At 35.4% G+C, this 19644-nt stretch overlaps 1 protein-coding gene across 3 annotated transcripts in view; it reads right to left on the reverse strand.

Moving 5' to 3' along the window:
• Positions 1 to 19644, reverse strand: part of LOC114054266 (double-stranded RNA-binding protein Staufen homolog 2-like) — a 405344-nt gene that overhangs the window by 231215 nt on the left and 154485 nt on the right. For all 3 annotated transcript variants that reach the window (XM_027877452.1, XM_027877453.1, XM_027877454.1), the window contains 2 exons: positions 17171 to 17278; positions 16453 to 16665 (listed from right to left, as the gene is read on the reverse strand). In XM_027877452.1, coding sequence (XP_027733253.1) covers positions 16453 to 16665; positions 17171 to 17278 — 321 coding nt within the window. The remainder of the gene's footprint in view (positions 1 to 16452; positions 16666 to 17170; positions 17279 to 19644) is intronic.

Below are 19644 nucleotides of genomic sequence, written 5' to 3' on the forward strand. Positions count from 1 at the left end.
CAGATATTCGAAGAATCCTGGAATTTTTGAGCTGAAAGAATCCTTAGAGATCATCTAATCCATAGTTCTCATTTTGCAAATACAGAGACTGAAGACCAGATAAGTTAAATGATCTATCCAAGATCACATAGTTTATTAGTGGCAATGTCAATTCTAAAACGTGTATCTACAAGCTCCCCTCTGCATCCACCATCACAGGGTCAGGAAACTCAAGAAAGCATCTGTAAGTAGAAGAATTTTAAGTCTAAAGGGCAACAAAGTGAGCGTGGTATTACCCTACAAGCAACATTACTCAACAGTTAATTACCCAAGTCAAACAGTCAACTTGGCATAATAAGTAAAAATTCAGAAGTATTCTCTAATTACATTTTCCACTCAGCCTAAGCCTTTTATACTTCAATCTGCAGAAAAATGCTTGTCCTCTTAAAAGGACAGACTAGTTTACTTGCTGCTAAACCAAATAACAAGCAGAGAAAAATGCTATTTAGGATTATCCATAGAAAAATGGGAAAGACTAAAGGGGTGAGTGGGGACAAAAGGGAGAGCAGAATGAGGCTCTGGACAGACTGTGAAGGGTGGTATCCCTCAATAATGTTCAGGGATAGCAGACCAGTTGCCCCTCTCTGACACAACTCTTAGTACAAAACAACATAATTCCTCCCACAAAAACAAACTTCAAAATATCCTTGAAAATTCAACAAGTAACTTGTATAGAAACTAGAACGTTATCACAGACAAAACTGTCAACCACAATCACCCAGTCATAACACTGACCCACAAAAATTTAAGAACATTTTAAATTACATTTCAGTACCAAACATTCACAAATTCCAAAATATGTGGAATGAAAGGCTCTTAAAATCTAGAGACCTAGTTGAAGAAATCAAAACCATGTTCCCACATAGAGAAAGAAGTATATATTATCACCCTTGTCATGTCTGCTATTGGAATGGTCCTGAAAATGCTTTCAGCGAATCTACAGAAAACAGGCTTACATTCAACACTTTGATTCAATTTCAAAAATTAAGCTCTTTTGTAATAGTCTGCTGAACTTAATAATAATCATAACAATAATAATAACTAGCATTTATGTAGTGCTTTAAGATTTACAAATATTATCTCAGTTCAGCTTCAACCCAAAGAGATAGGTGCTATTATTATCCCCATTTTATAAATGAGGAAACTAAGGCAGACAAAGGGCAAGTGATTTGACCAGGGTCACACATCTACAAGTGTCTAAGACCAAATGTGAACTTGGGTCTTTGTGACAACAGGTTCAAGACTCTACACATTATAATATCCAAGAAAAATAAGAGAATAGTGATTTGTTGAAAGACTATTTCAATCAGATTAACAACCAAAATAAAGATGAAAAGAAGGAAATGATAATGATAATAATAGTAATAATTTGTATCCATGTGGCACTTGAAGATAAGCAAAGCACATGACAATACATTATTTCATTTGATCCTCATAGGAACCCTGTGACGGCAATGCTATCATTCCCATTTTTATAAGAAATTGGTCTCAAAGAAGTTAACTGTCTTTCCTAAGGACACATTAACTTGAAGGTTCTCTTCCAACAATGAGTCTCTAATACACATGGTAAATTCATCTAACATTCCTTAAAAAAAAAAAAAAAACTAACAACAACACAGAATTTCAGAATGAGAAGGGGCATCAGTGGCAATCTCATCCAACCCACACTGGAAAAAAAAATACTCACTTGGAGATTACCAACCAAGAAAATCATACTGCCTACATGATAGCCCATTGCACTGAATATCTGTTGATGCTACACCTAAACTTGCCTCTGTAACTTCTACAAATTGCTCCTGGTTCTGCCTTTTCTGGAGGCAAGAAGAATCAGTCTAATCCTTCTTAACCATGATGGAATTTCAAGTACTTAAAAATAGCTATCACATTCTTATGTTCTCTAGACAAAGTATGCCCCATTACTCTAACCAGTCCTCATACAGTATGGATTTGGGCCACTTCACCATTCTGATTGCTCTCCTCTAGACATTACCCAGCTTATCAATATCTTTTCTAAAACATAGTTCCCAGAACTAAACATATTACTCCAGATGTGGTTTGACCTAGAGAGAATACAGTGGAACTATTACATCAAACTGTCAAATCATGCTGTTCCTGCAGGCTATTAAAACCTGCGGATCTTTTTTAGACAAACTGCTACCTAAGATTCCCCCTCACTCCAATATTGAATTTTGAGATCAATTTTTAAAATCTAAATATAAGACTTTGTTTTTTAAAATGCAGTAATAGAAATTCCTCTTTATTCCTCCTAGTAATGTTTCAAATGCCCTCTTTTAATGAACATCCAGATTTTTTTATTAATGATTAGATTTATATTTTCAGGATAAGTTACCTTGGGATCTATCTTCAGCACCTTTGCTCTTTGGAACACATTATTATTCCATTCTCTCCTAAGGTTTCCAATAGGTGCAGAATAGTTTTTTGCTATTTGAATGTCCTTTCTTTATCTTTTGGGAGGTCCTTCTCCTCGTTGCTTGCAGAACTTGTTTTTTTGTCAGTGGAATTGTTAAATTTAACCACCATTTACCTTAGAGTTTGCAAGATAAGATTTTTGGTTTGTTTTTTAATGGAATGATCTGTAGATTCTTTCAATCAGCACTTTGTTTTCTGTGTTCAGAAGTGCTGTACAGTTTTCTTGTCCTATTTTTTGCATTATGATACTCAGATTTTTTTGACTTGTTCTTCTAGGAGGAAATAATCTTTAAATTATCTCTATGCATCCTGTCTTCAAGATCAATATATTGCACTTATGTATGCAGGTCATGAATTCTTTTAATGTTATTGCTTTTTGCTTTTCTTCTTCCAGATTGCCCTTCATTTCTGTGTATTTTCATTCCCAGTTATTCTTTCTTTTGTTTCTTTGGTGAGATTTGCCACTGTGAATTCAAGTTTTTCTATCCTGCCAATTATTTCTGTTGTGCATGTCTTAAATTCTGCTTTCAAAATTATTCTTTCTTTTTTAAACCATTTAGAAATATCTTGCCATAGTTCTATACTCTCTTGGGAATCCACATGATCCTCGCCCTCATCAGGTATTGATTAATTTCCCTTGTATTGCAATATTTATTATTTATTCATATATGCTTGGACTCTTTTACCTAATCTGGAGGCCATATTCCCTTCTGTTTTTAATATTTTTCCTGTTTATTTATCTGCTTATGCTTAAGGTCTTTAACTGAGCTTTCTTCCTCCTGAGATCTTTGGTAATTTTCATCTTTTTTTTTTTTTTAACCCATACAGAACTGTCACTCACCTTCTGACTCCTTCCCTTTTGAATATGGTTTCACGGGAAGCAGGATGTCAAAGCTGTCTCAACCTCCTCCCATGATGAGTAATTCACACCTCACTGGCCTCTATCTCTGATCCAAGTAACTTCTGGGGATACAGAACTGGCCTCTGCTAGATGCTGGGCTTTTCTCTCAGGCTTAGCAGAGTGCCATACAGCCACATCCACACACTGTTTTGCCCCATTTCCCTTTGTTCCTCAGTTCTCTAGTGCAGCTCTGTTCTTTGCTGCTGTCCCAGTCTAAGTAAGCTTCCGCTTTTAGTTTTCCAGTATGAAAGGAGGGAAGAGGGCGAGGGGAAGATAGAGCTGAGTTCCGTTGCAAGCCCATGGGTTGACTGGCATAGCCTTGCAGCTGGTACATGGTGGGAATGGCTGTTGTGTAAGCATATCAAGGGCTAGAGATTAGCCTTCTCTGATGTTAGTTCATTGAACTCTTTACCTCATGTGGCTTTTTGGTATCCTACACTATGGAGACAGTTGGTTTTACTTTACCTCTTGGGCATTAATTCCTATTTTGGAGAAGTTTGAGAGGTTGTAAGAATCAAAGAAAATGTCTCAGTTTTTTTTTTTAACTTATTGGTCATGTGACCTGAAAATTCCTCTTTTTCAATTACTTTTATTTAGGTTTATACCCTGAGGCAGAGGTGGGGAATCTGCGGTCTTGAGTCCACACGTGGCTTTCTAGGTTCTTGGGTGCAGCCTTTCAACTGAGTCCAAGTTTTACAGAATAAATAATTTTATTAAGGAGAATTATTCTGTGAAGTTTGGATTCAGACAAAGGGCCGCACTTGAGGAACTAGAGGGTCGCATGTGGCCTCAAGGCCACAGGTTCCTCATACCTGCCCTAAAATGATCAAAGAACTTATAGTTACAAAATATATTTGCAGTAACACTTTTTGTAGTGGCAAAGAATTGGAAACTAAAGTTGTTCCCATCATTTGGGGAATAGCAGAACAAATGATGGTATATAAATTAGATATCATACTATTATTTCATAAGAAATTAAAGAAGGGATGAATTCAGAGAAATTTGGGAATATTTATATGAACTTATGAAGAGTAAAGTAAGCAGAAGCAGATAATTTATACAATAACAACACTATGAAGACAAACATCTTTAACAGATGAGTACTCTGACTAATGCAATGACCAATCATGATTTCAGAGAACTAATGACAAACTATGCAACCCACCTCCAGACAGAGAAGTGCTGGATCTAAGATGCAGAATAAAATATACATTTTTGGATACATGGATATACATTTTATATATCTACATATATGATATATATTATATATTATATACATACATAAGATACACATTTTGAACATGGATAACGTGGAATTTATTTTTCTTGATTATGTATATTTGTTACAAGGTTTTGTTTTTCTTTTAAATTGGAGGGGGTAAGAGAGAAAATAAATGCTTGTTTTTTATGGAATAAAATATTTTAAAAGGAGAAAAAACTTAGCTTTCTATTAGTTATCAAGAATATTAAGAGATTTCATCATGTCCCAGAGTACAAGGCTGCCTCAATGAGATTCATAATTAAACAAAATCATATCAAATGTTTCTGTATAGAAACAGATACCTAAATAGTTTGTCCAGACTTTCAGTTTCTCTGTTTCAAGGATTCCCTGAGGTAAAACTTGGACTGTCCGAGGTTGGTGCAGGGATCTAGAGGATTTAGAGGTGAGGTATATAGGGAGGGATACCTAGAAAGTTCATCTAAACCTTAAGTTGGATTTCCTATCAGTATCAGGAATCCCTGGAGTAAATGTGGGTTGCCCTATGTTGTTTCAGGGATTCAGAGGATATTTACAGTATTAACTTGCTCTATCAGCATGGGGGAATGAGAGTGGCCTTAACAGAAGAGGTTGAAAGCAAAGTGCCCCAACCATTCCTCTACATATGGTTTGCTAGCACCAAACCAAATCAGTTTGAGTTCTTACTTAGAGAAGAGGAAATGATTGCCAGTCGATTCCAGGTCCTAAATTTCTTCTGGAAAAGCTCTACATGATCTGGAAAGCTCTGTAGGAACATAGTTTCCTTCTGAGATAAGAAGCTTGATTTTCCTTGTTTTATTTTTCCATTTCTTATTGCTTTTGGGTTGGGGATGGCCATTTCTAGCATGAAGGAAGGCTTTGTTTAGGACAAAGCAGCAATCATTGATAAAATTTATAAAATGCTTCTTGTTGAATCTATGTAACTCTGCCTGTCTGTTTGCTATATAGCACTGGAGAAATAAGTCATCCATTGACTACGCTGTACTTGGAAATGAACTTGGTAGAGACAATATGCTTTAAGGTTGAACTCACTCTCCTCACAGTCTGAGGTGGTATAGGAGAGCCCTCAAGTGTTGGGGAGAAGTACTTCCATTCTTGCTATTTCTTTTCAGTATATGTCCTTTTATAAAAGCTTTTTGAGAGAGAGAGAGAGAGAGAGAGAGAGAGAGAGAGAGAGAGAGATCAGCCAATCCAGATAGTGATAGGCAGTAGACTTCTGGTTTCACTGGTATAGGAGTACCCACCCATATGATAAAATTCTTTCTATCAGTGCAGGTCAGCACCTTCTCTGCAACTTATGATCTTAAAGAGTTGCCTAGAGGCCTTGAGCCCTGAGAAGTTAAATGATGTACCCAGAGTTTTTCAGCCAGCAAGTATTAGAAGCAGGCCTTGAACTCAGGTCTTCCTGTTTTTGAGTCCTGTTCAGTATTAGCTACATGGTTAAAAAATGCTTTTGTCCACACTATAGTTGAATGGCCCGTCCAGTGAGATAATAGATAATGTTAACAACTGATAATACAGTGCTTTCAAGTGTACTTTACAGACTTTTCTCATTTAAGTCTCAGCAACTCTAAGTAGTCTTTATTTCACAGATGAAGAAAATGTCTCACAGAGAACTTCAACAGGATATGTATCTGGGAAGGGCACAATAGATAAGCAATGTTAGGCCCAAAAATAAGCAAGAATTAGAGAATGGATTGGATTACAATTTGGAAACGATGCAGTGATTTTTAACAATCATCTATTCCTCTAAACAAAATCCCAACTTTTTAAAGAAAAAATTCTCTCAATGAGGTTGTAGAGTTATACAACTTAGAACAACATTATCTCTGAAGACTCAAACTATATATCTGAGAAAATTTAAGTACTGCTAAGAAACAGATAATTTGATTTTGGAATGCAATGAGAGATGTAAGAAAATGTGAGCACATGGAAGAAAACTGAGATATTCAACCTCTCTATGCCTAGTCAATCCTCTTGACCCTAAGGCTAAGAATCAGTTATATAATAAGGAAGAAAAGGTTGGTAGACAAGACTAGATAATCCAATTAACTATAGTCAAGTGATGCCTATACTTCTAATCATTTAAATTACAAATCAGTAATTTTACTCCCAGAAAGCTGACTTCATCGTATTTTAAAATTTAACTTTAATTTAGATAATGTGAAATTAAATGTTCATATTTTGCATGAAGAAACCCCAACTCACAAAGCCAAATGACTTACACTGTCAATATTCTAGAAAAGAAACTACAGTATTTACTCATAAATCAATATTGAATGTTATATACCTACAGCACGCACAATATAGGGAAGTATCTGATCTTTATTGCTGCCATAATGTTGTCAAAAGAAAATACTCAGGAGTAGTAGCAGAGGCAAAAGGATGGGTGATGAGGCTCTGCTGTGATCTATATTGTGCCTTCCAAATATGAGTATTCTCTACCTCAGGTGCCAACTTCATGCACACATTGATGCCAAAAACTTAAGAGAGAAAAAGTATTAGTGTGTCAGTTACTATGAAGTCAGAAGAGGAAGAGTTGTAGTGAAAGGGGGACTCTTCTAATAATCTAGGGAAAGTACTAGATCCATAAGTTTTCCAGTGGCCCAATGACTAACAAGATTAACCTCAGATTGCTAATCATCTCAATCTATATTGCTACATTCTTAATTATGTTCAGTGGTCCATACATCATATCCTGTAGGATTCAGTAAAAACAACATGTCTATTTTAACTGGGAATTCCCATGAAGCCCATATCCTTTACCTCAGCCCAGTCACAAAATTCTGGAAGTGTCCAAGTTGAGCAGGTTGATTCTAGTAACATCTGAGTTTTCCTGTCAGTGTTAGGTACCAGGACAGGCTCAGAGAGAAGACAATCCAAGAGTTCCCAAACCCAGGAATAGCGCCAAAATTCCAACCAGTAAAATTCAATAAGATTTCCAAACTTGCCATAGTTTCAGTTAATCAGAATAACTCTGTGGATCCCCAAACCTGTCCCTCTTCATTACTGTTTACAATTTTAGTAGTTTGCATCTATAATAGCAATGGTGAAATGATGGGAAGGGAGATAGATGATGCTAAGAATCAGGGTTTTGGTTGTTGTTTTTTTTTTGTTTGTTTGTTTTTGGCTAGACAATGGGGTTAAGTGACTTGCCCAGAGTCACACAGCTAGTGAGTGTTATGTGTCTGAGGCCGAATTTGAACTCAGGTCCTCCTGACTCCAAGGCCAGTGCTCTGTACACTGCGCCACCTAGCTGTCACAGAATAAGGGTTGTTTTTTTTTTTAACCATCTATAAACATTAACTTAACTTTAAGAAATCTAATGATATCTTTTACAAGGACAAATTAATTTACAAACTTTTGGGGGACATTTTAAATACTATAAGGGTATGGGTATTTCTTATACGCAGCTGATTATAGCTTTTCAAACCTAGAATAATACTTGAAAAGTGATACCACTCCTATATAAAAAGAATTTAAATATATTGGAAATGTAATTCATTTCTGTGGTCCTTGTTGTGGTCTCATGACATGTAGAAGTATCTACTCGTCATCAGAGGATGATTTTCTGGCAATAGATTTCCTTGTGGGGTTACTGTCCATCTAAAAGGACTTTCAAGTAGGATAAACTTCACCAATTCAAAGTCTTATAACTGAACAATTTGGCATATTGAAAGACAGTTATGATATCAACAGGCTTCCATATGAACAAAGGAGTGTTTTTATGCATATATTGATAGGTAAATAAAGTAGGTTTTTGCCTGATAATTTTTTTGCTATATCTTCCTCTTTGGCAAAGTAAAGACTGTCCTAAGTAATCACAATTTAGTGGGGGAAAAAAATCAATGTGTGTTTTCTTTTGCCTTTCCATGGTAACATAAACAGCAATTACTGCCCTAGTACTATGAATATAAAGACAAATTTTTGAAAAACAAATATCCTAGAACTTATGTTTTCCTCACTAATCCATACTTCCAAAAACAAGGTACAGCAGAAAAAAAGGGGGTGATGAGGCAAGATCTACATAGGCAATAACAGAAATTAGTTAGGAGAGCTCAAATCTGGTATTTTAGAAGCTTTAACCTCATAAGAAATGAAAGATTAAGGAGTAAATGAAGGTATAGACAACAAATTAGAGAATAAAAGTTTAGAACAGACTGGAAGGGAAAAGAATTAATGAAGAGAACAAAGAAAAGAAAAACTCCTTAGAAACAGATGCAATAAAAAAGGAAATTAATAAATAAAGTTGGAGAGGAGGTGATTTGAACTAATCACTTAAGAGAAAGGAAAAAGAAAGGACAAAGGAGGGAGAAATAAGTAAATAATTAAAAGAAAGAGTTGCAGTATATGATTGAGATGGAATACTATTGTGCTATAAGAAATGATAAGCAGTATGGTTTCAGAAAAACCTGGAAAAACTTACAGTAACTCATGCAAAGTGAAGTGAGCAGAACCAGGAGAACATTGTACACAGTATTGTAAGGATGATCAACAATGAAAGACTTTGCTATTCTGACATTTTAAAAGTTCAAGAGACATAGTAAGGAATAGCCATTTGGCCATCTCTCTTGGACCAAAGACCCCCTCATGGAGATGGGCTCACAGTTTATATACCCTTGGAAGAGTGGATGTTCCTGGGGGTAGCAATCAAACTCTGATTGGCTAACAATTACTGAGAGAATGAATATTATAATGAGAGGTGAACCTATTCTAATGAGGGGGCTGGAGGATGTAACTTAGATCATGTCATTTATTTCCAAATCACTCCCAGCCTCAAGGAAATCTAGACAAAGGATCTATAACCCCAACCCAAGCCTGAGCAGAAGACAGCAGTTTGGAGTTTCACCTTAAATTAAACCTTATAAAGTTGGGTGGGATAGCAATACTTAGGCTGAGGAGAAAGTTAATACTAACTGCTATCATCAGGCCAGTCTTTCAGAGGCTGAACCTTGAAATGAGGACCTTAGAAAAAGGGGAAGAACTCTGGATCTCTCCAAATCACTGGTTATTAATAATAACCAATAACTCTGATCAAGATAAATCCAAAGGCTGCATGATTTTAAAAAAAAGCTATCTGCAGACAGAGAACTGATGAACTTTGAATGCAGATTGAAGCACACTTTTTTCATTTTCTTTATTTTTCTTGGTTTTCTTCTGTTTTCTTTGCAACATGTTTCATGCAGCATGTTAATATGGAAATGTTTTGTATAATGTCACAATCTCATCCTCAGAAGAAAAAAATTACCCTAAGTACACCTAGTACCAAAATACAAAAATAGGTGATTAACTGAATATGCAATTTTTAAAAAAAATTTAAATTAACAAACCCAGAACAAGTACAAAAGAATAAATGCTAAAAACTGGAGATGAAATAGATAAAAATGGAAAACAAATACTGACAGAGAACTTAAAGATGAGTCTTTTAAAAGACTAAAAAATCAATATAAAGCTCTAACTGACCTGATTAAAAAGAAAAATCAATTTAATAAATAAAAAATTAATAAAATAAAATCTTGAGAGACCAAATAAAAAGAATGATCTCAACTTACTAAATAGCTATATGACAACAAAACTGAGGATTCAATAGAAATAGAGAATTATATACATAAATATTCAAAAATCAAATTAATAGACCATTAAAAATATATCTTAAATTATCCAGTTTCAGAAAAAGAAATTGAATTAGCTATAAAAGAACTAAAAGGAAAAACTCTATTACAGATGTATGTACAAGAGAATCTTACCAAAATTTTGAAGAATAATCAATACCTACATTACACAAATTATTTTAATCATTGAAGGGAAAGACACTTTATAAAGCTCATTTTATAGACAAATATATTCCTAATACCTATGCCAGAGAAAGATAGCAAAGAGAATTGTGGATCAATATCATCAAAGAATATCAAATTAATTTTTAAAAATAAAATCCTGGCAAGAAGGCTAAAGCATTTTATTTTTAAAAACCATTCACTATGAATAAGTTGGATATCTACCAGTAATTCAAATAGAGTTTGAAATTAAGAGAAAAATGCAGATAATTAATCAAATTTAAAATGAAATCATCCCCAAACCTGTGATTATATACAGAAAAAGACTTTGATAAAGTAAAATGTTTATTTATACTAAAAACCCTTCAAATTATAAGACTAGAAAGCCCCTCCTTTTTTTAATACAATAAAAAAAAGGATCTACCTAAAACTAAAAACTAGCATTATGTGCAATGGAGAAACAATAGAAGCTGTCCCAACAAATACTGAAGTAAAGCAAAGGAGGCACCTTTACCTGTTGGATTTAGAGATAGATCAAGAAAGACTAGCAAAAGAATACTGATGAATTATGGATGGGCCCAATAAATATATTAAAAATTTAGATACTACCAAAATTTATTTATTTATTGAATGACAAGCCAATCAAATTATTAAGAATCATTTTATAGAGTTAAAAATAATAAAAAAAATTAATTATTCTTACAAAAGAATAAAAGGTCAAGAACTCTAGGAAAATAATGAAATAAAGTGGGAAGGGAGTCTAGCAGTATTAGACTTCAAACTACAACACAGACATAATCATCAAAATGATTTGTTACTAGTTTAAAGGTAGAGAAGTTAATCAGCTAAAGAGATGATATACACATATATAGAAACATATGAACCTAGTACTAGTGTTCTGTAAATCCGAAGACATCAACTACTCAGGGTAAGGACTCATTATTTGACAAAAACTGCTGAGAAAACTGGAAAGCAGTCTAGCAGAAGTTAGATATAAAAGAATGCCTCCCACAATGTACAAATATAAGATCCAAATGAGTAGGTTATTTAGATATAAAAGGTCATATCATAAACAAGTTAGAGGAACAAGGAAGAAATTTCCTTTGAGATTTACAGAGAGAGGAACAGTTCATTGGCAAACAAGGGAAAAAGTGGATCACAGAAGATAAACTACATAAAATTTAAAAGGTTTTACAGAAATATAACCAATGTATCAAAAATTAATATGGAAACAACTAGAAAAAAATCTTTCTCAAGTAAAGATTTCATTTCCAAAATGTATAAAGAATAGATTTAATTTATAAGAATGAGCTATTCTCCAATTGATTAATGATCAAAGGACATTAAAAAGAAGTTCTCAAAGGAGAACACATACATTATGAGCAGATACATGGGAGAAAAAATGACCCAAATAATTAATTGTTAGAAGAAAAACAAATTAAACAACACTTTAAGTTCCACTTCACAAAAATCATATTTACAAAGTTAACAAAAACAAAGAAAATTGACAAATGTTGAAGAGGTTACGTGAACAGACATATTAATGAACCATTAGTGGAACAGTGAATTTTTATAGTCATTCTGGAAATCAGTTTAGAACTACGTCCCAAAATTCACTAAACTGCATACTCTTTGATGCAGTATACATCTAATAGATCAATGCAACAAACAGATTTTTTTAAAAAGCCAATCATGGAGCAGCTAGATGGTGCAGTGGATAGAGCACCAGCACTGGATTCAAGAAGACCTGAGTTCAAATCTGACCTTAGACACTTGATACTTATTAGCTATGTGACTCTGGGCAAGTCACTTCACCCCATTGCCTCACCACAAAAAAAAAAAAAAGTTAAAAAGCCAATCAGTCAATAAACATTCAGTAGGCACCTAGTATGTGGCAGACACTATACTAAGTGCTGAAGAGACAAAGAGAAGTTTAAAAAACAGGCCTTGCCTTTAAGGAGTTCACAATTTTAATGAGGGAGACAACCTGCAACTTACTGTAAAAACAGGCTGTACCCAGGATAAATTGGGAATAATCAACTGAACGAAGGCACTAAAATTAAGAAGATAAAGAAAGGCTTGCTACAGAAGGTAAGATTTTAGCTGGGACTTCAAGGAAGCCAGGAAGCTACGAGGAGGGAGAGCATGTCATATGAGGGGAACAGAGAGTCAAACTACCTGCAGTCAAGAAATGTAATGTCTTACCTGAGGAAGAGCAAGGAAGCCAATGTTACTGCATTGAAGAATTACATGGGGGAAGGGTAGAAAGGTAGGGCAGGGAGTTGATGAAGGACTTTGAATGACAGAGGATTTTATATTTGATCCTGGAGATGACAGGAAGCCACTGCAGTATCTTAAGTGGAGGTAGGATTGTGGGAGGAGAAGGGTGATAACATGGTCAGACTTGAGCACTTTGGTGGCTAAGTGGAGGATGGACTAGAATAGGGAGAGTTAGGCTAGGCAAACCAGTCAGAAGGCTACTGCAAAAATCCAAGTGTAAGGTGATGGAAGACTACCTGAGGGACATGGCAGTATCAGAGGGGAGAAGAGGGTATATATGAGAGGTGTTATGAAGGTAAAGTTGACAAGCTTTAACAACAGATTGGATATGGGGAGTGAGAGAGAATGAAGAAACAAGGATGACACCTAGTTTGTGAGCCTGGGAGGCTTGGGGGATGATGGTGTCCTTGACAGCAACAGGGAAGTTTGGAGGAGGGAAGGATTTGGGGAAAAATATAATGAGTTCAGTTTGGAACATGTTGAGTTTAAGATGTTTATGGGACATCCACTTCAAGATGTCTAATAGGCAGCTGGAGATATTAGACTGGAAGCAAGCAAAGAGGTTAGGATTGGAAAAGTAGATCTGAGAATCATCAGCTCATAGATGATAATTTAATCAAGGGGACTTTATGAGATCACTAAGTGAAACAGTATAGAGGGAGAAGAAAAGACTGCACAGAACAGAGTTGTGGGGGGACATTGATGGTTAGGGGATGAGACCTGGATGAAAATTCTATAAAGGAGATTGAAGAGATCCGACAAATAGGAGAACCAGAAAAGAGTAGTATCCTGAAAACTTAGGGAGAAGAAAGCATGAAGAAGAAGTTGATGGAGAGGGTCAAAGGCTGCAAAAACGTTAAAAAAAAAAAGAATGAGGACTGAAAAAAGGTCACTAGATTTGTCGATTAAGAGATCATTAGAAACTGAAGAGAATATTTTGGTTGAATGATGAGGTCAGAAGCCAGACTGTAGAGAGTCAAAAGAACAAAAACAGAGGTAGCAGAGGCACCTATAGTAGAATTTAGTCGCAAAAAGCAGGAGAAACATGGGACAATGGCAGAGGTAGATGAATCAAGTGAAGCATTTTGTTTTGTTTTGTTTTTACTATGGGGTAGACATGGGCATATTTGTAGACAATAGGGAAATATCCAGTAGACAAGGAGAGATTGAAGAGTAGTGAGCGAATAGTGATGGTGGAGGGGGCAATCTGTTAGAGAATATGGGATAGAATGGGGTCCTTTGTGCATGAAGAAGAGTTTGCCTTGAAAAGTATCCCTTCATATGAGGCAGGAGGGAAATCGGAGATAGTGGCAAGAGGCATCTAGATGGTGTAAGAACAGGAGAGAAGAGAAGAGAGAGGCTTAAATTTTTCAGTAAAATATGAGAAAATGTTTTCAGCTGAAAGGGGGGGGGAAGGAGAGCCATCAGAGGTTTGAGGAAGAATCAAAAGGTTTGAAAGAGCTGCTGCGGTGAGTGGGATAGTGGGTTAATTGTTGTTGTTTGTCCTTCATTTTCAAAAAGGACCAATGACATCACGGGGTGGCATAGACTCTTATGTGAATGGGATTTAAGTGAGGCAGAGTTGCACAAATTTATCAGCCTCTCTCTCTCTTCCAGAGTCATCCAATTCCTGCAGCAAGACAAAAATCAAGACAACTGGTGATGGCCCAGGATGCAGCAGACGACTTTGGCATCTGTAATCAAGCTCTAAGTGCTCCACACTGACTGCTTCCACCACCTTCACAGCCATTGGAAGGACTTATTCTAGTGAGAGAAGTCTTCACATAGTTAGAGTAGATTTCAACCTATCTCACCAATGGGTTTGAGGGCTGTTGGTTGCCTCTCAACCTGGTTTAGCCTGTGTACTAGGGTGGTTTTACTAGGGTATGGTCACTGAACATGCTACAGTTTCTTGGAGCCATAGGTGAGAGTTGAATGTCAGATGGACACCAAAGGTGGATGAGCAGTCCTGGAAAGAACTCAGCAGGCCCTCACACCAGAGATGTCCTCCTTGAACATTCCAATGAGTTAATTAAAAAGATATAAAAGGATTGCCTTATAGAGTGAGGTCCCAGTTGAGGATATATATATGTAATGTAAATTTTTGGGAGATCCAGTCAACATGGTTTTGTGACTTTCTCCAGCTTCATTCAACAGCACACATGTAGGAACAAAGGCTGTGATACAAGGTTAAGACTTGTTGGGACATTATCAACAATATAAGGGGGTAAATGGCTAAAAAGAAGAGGATAGTATAGCATTGAACTGGTTAACCAAAGCCTCAAGATGGGGAAAGGAAAAGAGTGTAGCAACTGCTACAAAACAAACCATTCTCAAAAGAATTGAGAACTACTTACAACCATGCAAAAGAATGATTCAAACAAAAGAATGATAAGTTGAAAAAGATGTTTCAACTTATCCTTAGCATATAGACAAAGATAATAAAACCGACAAAGATAACACAAATGAAAATAGTCAATGTTGGAAGAGACATAGAAAGACAGGAATGCCACTATACTATTCATAGAACTGTGAATTGATCCAACCATTCAGGAAAGCAATTTGGAATTAAGTAAAGATAGTGACTAAGATGTTCATATTCTATGATCCAGAGATTCAATGGTTAAAAAAAAAAAGTAAAAGTCTCATACACACCAAAATATTTACACCAAAACTTTTTGTTGAAGCACAGAACTGGAAAGAATATAGATGCCCATCAATTGGGAAATGGCTAAACAAGCTGTGGCATTGGATATAACTATGCTGTAAGAAACAATGAATGTGATTAACAAAGAAGCTTAGTAAAACTTGCATGAAATTACACAGAGTAAACAGAAGCAACAAAATAGCATATACAATGACTGCAGGTGTAAATGAAAAGATCAGAAACAATAAAACAATCAGAACTGAAGATTACAAAATTATGGTCCTAAAAAAATGAATGAATTTAAAAGCATGTATTAATTGTTTACAATTTCTAAAATACTGTTAGAATGAAGAGACAGTAGACACCTCCACCCCTTCCTTGAAGAGGGTGAGGGACAATGAATTGGGGTGGTGGAGAACACTGCACTTAATGTCAGATTTTTTACAGGGTGTTTGTTAGTTTTGCTGAACTTCTTTTCCCCTCATATTTACTCTTTTTTATAAGGAATAGCTCTCCAGGAAGGGAAAGGAGAAAATGATACACCGGGAAATGTAATTTATATAAAACAAATGTACAAGTGTCCTCAGAACCTGCAAAACACTTTTTGAATATTCTTTATAATAACAAATCTTAGGTTTTTAAAAAGGTGTTTGAGTTTTGTGAAATAACCAAATATCACTTAGAGACAAGACTAAGTAGAGGTGGATTGTTCAGCAGGATAAAAAAATTTTTTTTGTCAAAATGGAGGCATGATGAATAAGAATTGAGACTGAGTTCCTTTTTTGACAAATAAACTGGTTCTAAAGGAATTACAAATGAGGATCCTATTTTAAGCAATGGAAGTACAATTACATTAAGTATAGATCATCTCCCAAGTACATAGCCCTCTTCAAAGCTTTGCAGGTGTAGTTTTTTATGTGTATTTGTATGTGTGTTTTAGTAAGTCCTTTTAGTTTGTACTATGTACATTGGGGACACAGCATACTGGACTTTTGATATGCATATCCTTCCCTAGATATTACACATGAGTTAAGATAGGTGCCCATCTTCTAGCATTACCTAATCTCAAAGGTACTTTAACATTTTTTAACAATTTAGTCCCTCTCACATGCATATGTCTTACCTTTAATATTGTTTTAGGACGTTTTCTAAAATATAATTTTGGCTTTTCAATCACAGGAAGAGGTGGAAGCTTTCTTAGTTCCTGTAACACAGAGCTTGCAGCACGTTTTTTGGAGAGTTTTTTGCTATTTCCCTCTCCTTCTGCAGAGAACTCTCCTACGGACACCCGGGTAACAAAGCTCTTCATATGTGGAGGTCCACTTTCCTTAATGACCTATTAATTTAAAATAGGACATACTGTTTATGTTTATTCTTCAATATGCAATGATTCATGTTTTCACTGGTAAAAGTACTCTCTCCACCACTACAGAGAACACTCTTAGGAAACAATTATAATGAGTTACAGCAGTCAAAAATTCATCATTCAATGGCCAACCCCATAGTGATAAGCCTCTCCATATTTAGCTAAGTTGGTCCCCTAACAACAGATACATAATCTGTTGTTGGGCCTATACATTAAGTCTCTCCAGCTTCATATACCTACCAGGGTATTTGTTCCACAAGTATAGTTTTGGAGAATACCAAGTCACCTTCATTCATTAAAGAAATCATGGACTAGGGCTTTAGTAGAAGATCAAATGCTTATAGGTTCATAAGATTAGGAAGGCACATTGACTCTTTCAGATTACTAAATTATGATTTATTTTCACTAGGTAATTTATTTTCAGTGATTGAGGAGCAGAGGAAAAAAAACAGGAAAATCTCTATTGAGTACATACCTCAAAAATAACAGGCATGTTACGTTTCAATCCAATTTCAAAAACTAAGCTGATCTCAGATTTGTTTGCATCTTTTTCTTCTTCTATTTCTTTTCCTGATTCTCCATTCTAGATCATGAAAAATGAGAAAATTTGTATCATCTAATACTCAATTATCACGGAACTTTGCTTCTTATTTATAACATCAGGCTGAGTAATAGAAGACAAGGAAATTGCTTTGATAGAAATCAACCAGAATGGAATTTTTTTTGTAAATTTGTACTCCTATCAAAACTGTGGGATATCTTTGAAAAAATATAATGGAAAAGGATAACTATAAAATTATTTTTATCATATTAATGCTATAAACAAAATTCATCCATATGTATCCAAGGCAGTCAAACTTAACTGACACTGAAATCAGAAAAAGACCATCTGTAGCTCTTTCAGTATATAGTTTCATGCTTTCTAATTAACCCAATTCAACAAGCATTTATTGGCTTCTTAGACAAAATAATGAATGAGTCTAAATACATGTGTTGATACCATTTATTAATACATTCTAGGTACTATGAGAATGGCCAGCCCTGGAAGATACCACAGCCCCAACTTAATTTTCTTTCCCTGTACCTACTTACACAAATATCTAAAGCACAAAGCTCCAACTTAGGATCTGTTGTGCTGGTTAGCCTGGAGAAAAGAAAAAATTAGGGGGGATAGGAGAGCTCTCTTCAAATATTTAGAGGATCATCATTTATCTTATCAAGAAGAATTGATTTTTTTTCCTCCTTGGCTTCAGAGGGCAAAACTAGAAACAATGAGGAGAAATAATAGGGGAATAAATTTAGATCAACATAAGGAAAATATTTTTTCCCAATTAGAACTGGAATCATAAGATCTATTCCTGGAAAGGATTTTTGGGTTAATATGAACAATTGCCTCATTTTGCAGGAGGAACATGAAATTCAAATAAGACATTAAAAAATCTTAAATGACTGGTTCAAAGCCACTCAGGTAGGAAGTAACAAAGACGGGATTTAAACAGAGGTCCTTCAACTCTAAATCCAATGTTACTGATCTGTTATACCATGTTGTCATTAAATATCTAGGGATTAAATATCCCACTTATAGGAGCAGTAGTAAAAAGATAACTAAAATTCAGTCACAAGTCCTGGGTTTGAGTACCAGCTATACCACTTAATAGTAGTATGAGAGTGGGCAAGTCACTTTACCTCTCTGAGCCTCAGTGTCTTCATATGCAAAACGGGAAGAATGTTATTTATTCTGCCTATCTCACAGTGTGATTGTAGGACAAGCATTCTGAAAATTGAAAATTTTAACGCAAATGTGAGTTATAAGAAAAAACAAGGTTGGATATGATAACAGTTATAATAATAACTGTTATCATATCCAACTTTGTCCCCATTTCTACTGCCCTCAATCTATATATAACCATACCAATCTTCTAACATTGTCAGTTAGGTGGCACAGTGGATAAGGCCCTAGGGCTGGAGTCAAGAAGACCTGAGTTCAAACCCAGCCTCAGACACTTAATGACTATGTGACCCTGGGCAAGTCACTTAACCTCTCTTTGCCTCAGTTTCCTCAACTATAAAGTGAGAATCATAATAGCACCTATCTCACAGGGTTGTTGTGAGGATCAAATGAGACAATATTTGTAAAGCATTTAGCACAGTGTCTGGCACCTGATAAATGAGCATTCCCTTCTCCTCTACCCATTCCCTAATATGATGCTTACTCTTCTGTCAAATATAGTGCAACATCTACAGTAAGTATTCCACAAATGCTTGGCAAATTAATTAATGTTATTCCTTCATTCTTGTCCATTTCCCTGCTGTCATTGCAAAAACTGCTGGGTCTCAGTACCAAAATCTTGGGCTTAGAAGTTCATAGAAGACTCACAAAGCATCCTCAGCTACTATGTAAGATCAGGAAAATGATACTCAGAACCCCATTCTATAGTTTCATCAGAATTGAAGGGCAATCCTGGCTGTAAACCATGGTACAGCAGAGGAATAGAAGGGCAGCCCTAGAGCGATGTCAAATTGAACTATCATATTTGTCTCTAACCATATCAAGAAAAATTTACTTTTTCCTTTTATGCAAAAATGATACATAGTCATCAAGCAGAATGTGTTTGCCTCCTTAACAATTTAACTACTGAGAGAAAGAAACCAAGGGACTAAAAGAAAGGATTAAATGCTATAACCTTCCTTTGTTACACTTTAACTATGAAACTTCTACTTGCTTTGCAGGGTTTTGCATAGTATAAATATGAGCTGCTATTACCACTGTTATTTTTATTAAGATGACCCCAAGCTTTTCCCCAAAATAAAGGGCCATCTTTTAACACTGAAATTCTCTTGTGTTGTCATATGGGGCAAGTCATGGGACACAAGTCTTAGAAGAATTAAAACTGAAAATTTCCCAAAGGGCAATGGAGAAATGTAAGACATATGTGAGCAGGCTGCAAA

The sequence above is a fragment of the Vombatus ursinus genome, unplaced genomic scaffold (assembly GCF_900497805.2).
Source record: "Vombatus ursinus unplaced genomic scaffold, bare-nosed wombat genome assembly UNPS02014812.1, whole genome shotgun sequence".
NCBI lineage: Eukaryota > Metazoa > Chordata > Mammalia > Diprotodontia > Vombatidae > Vombatus > Vombatus ursinus.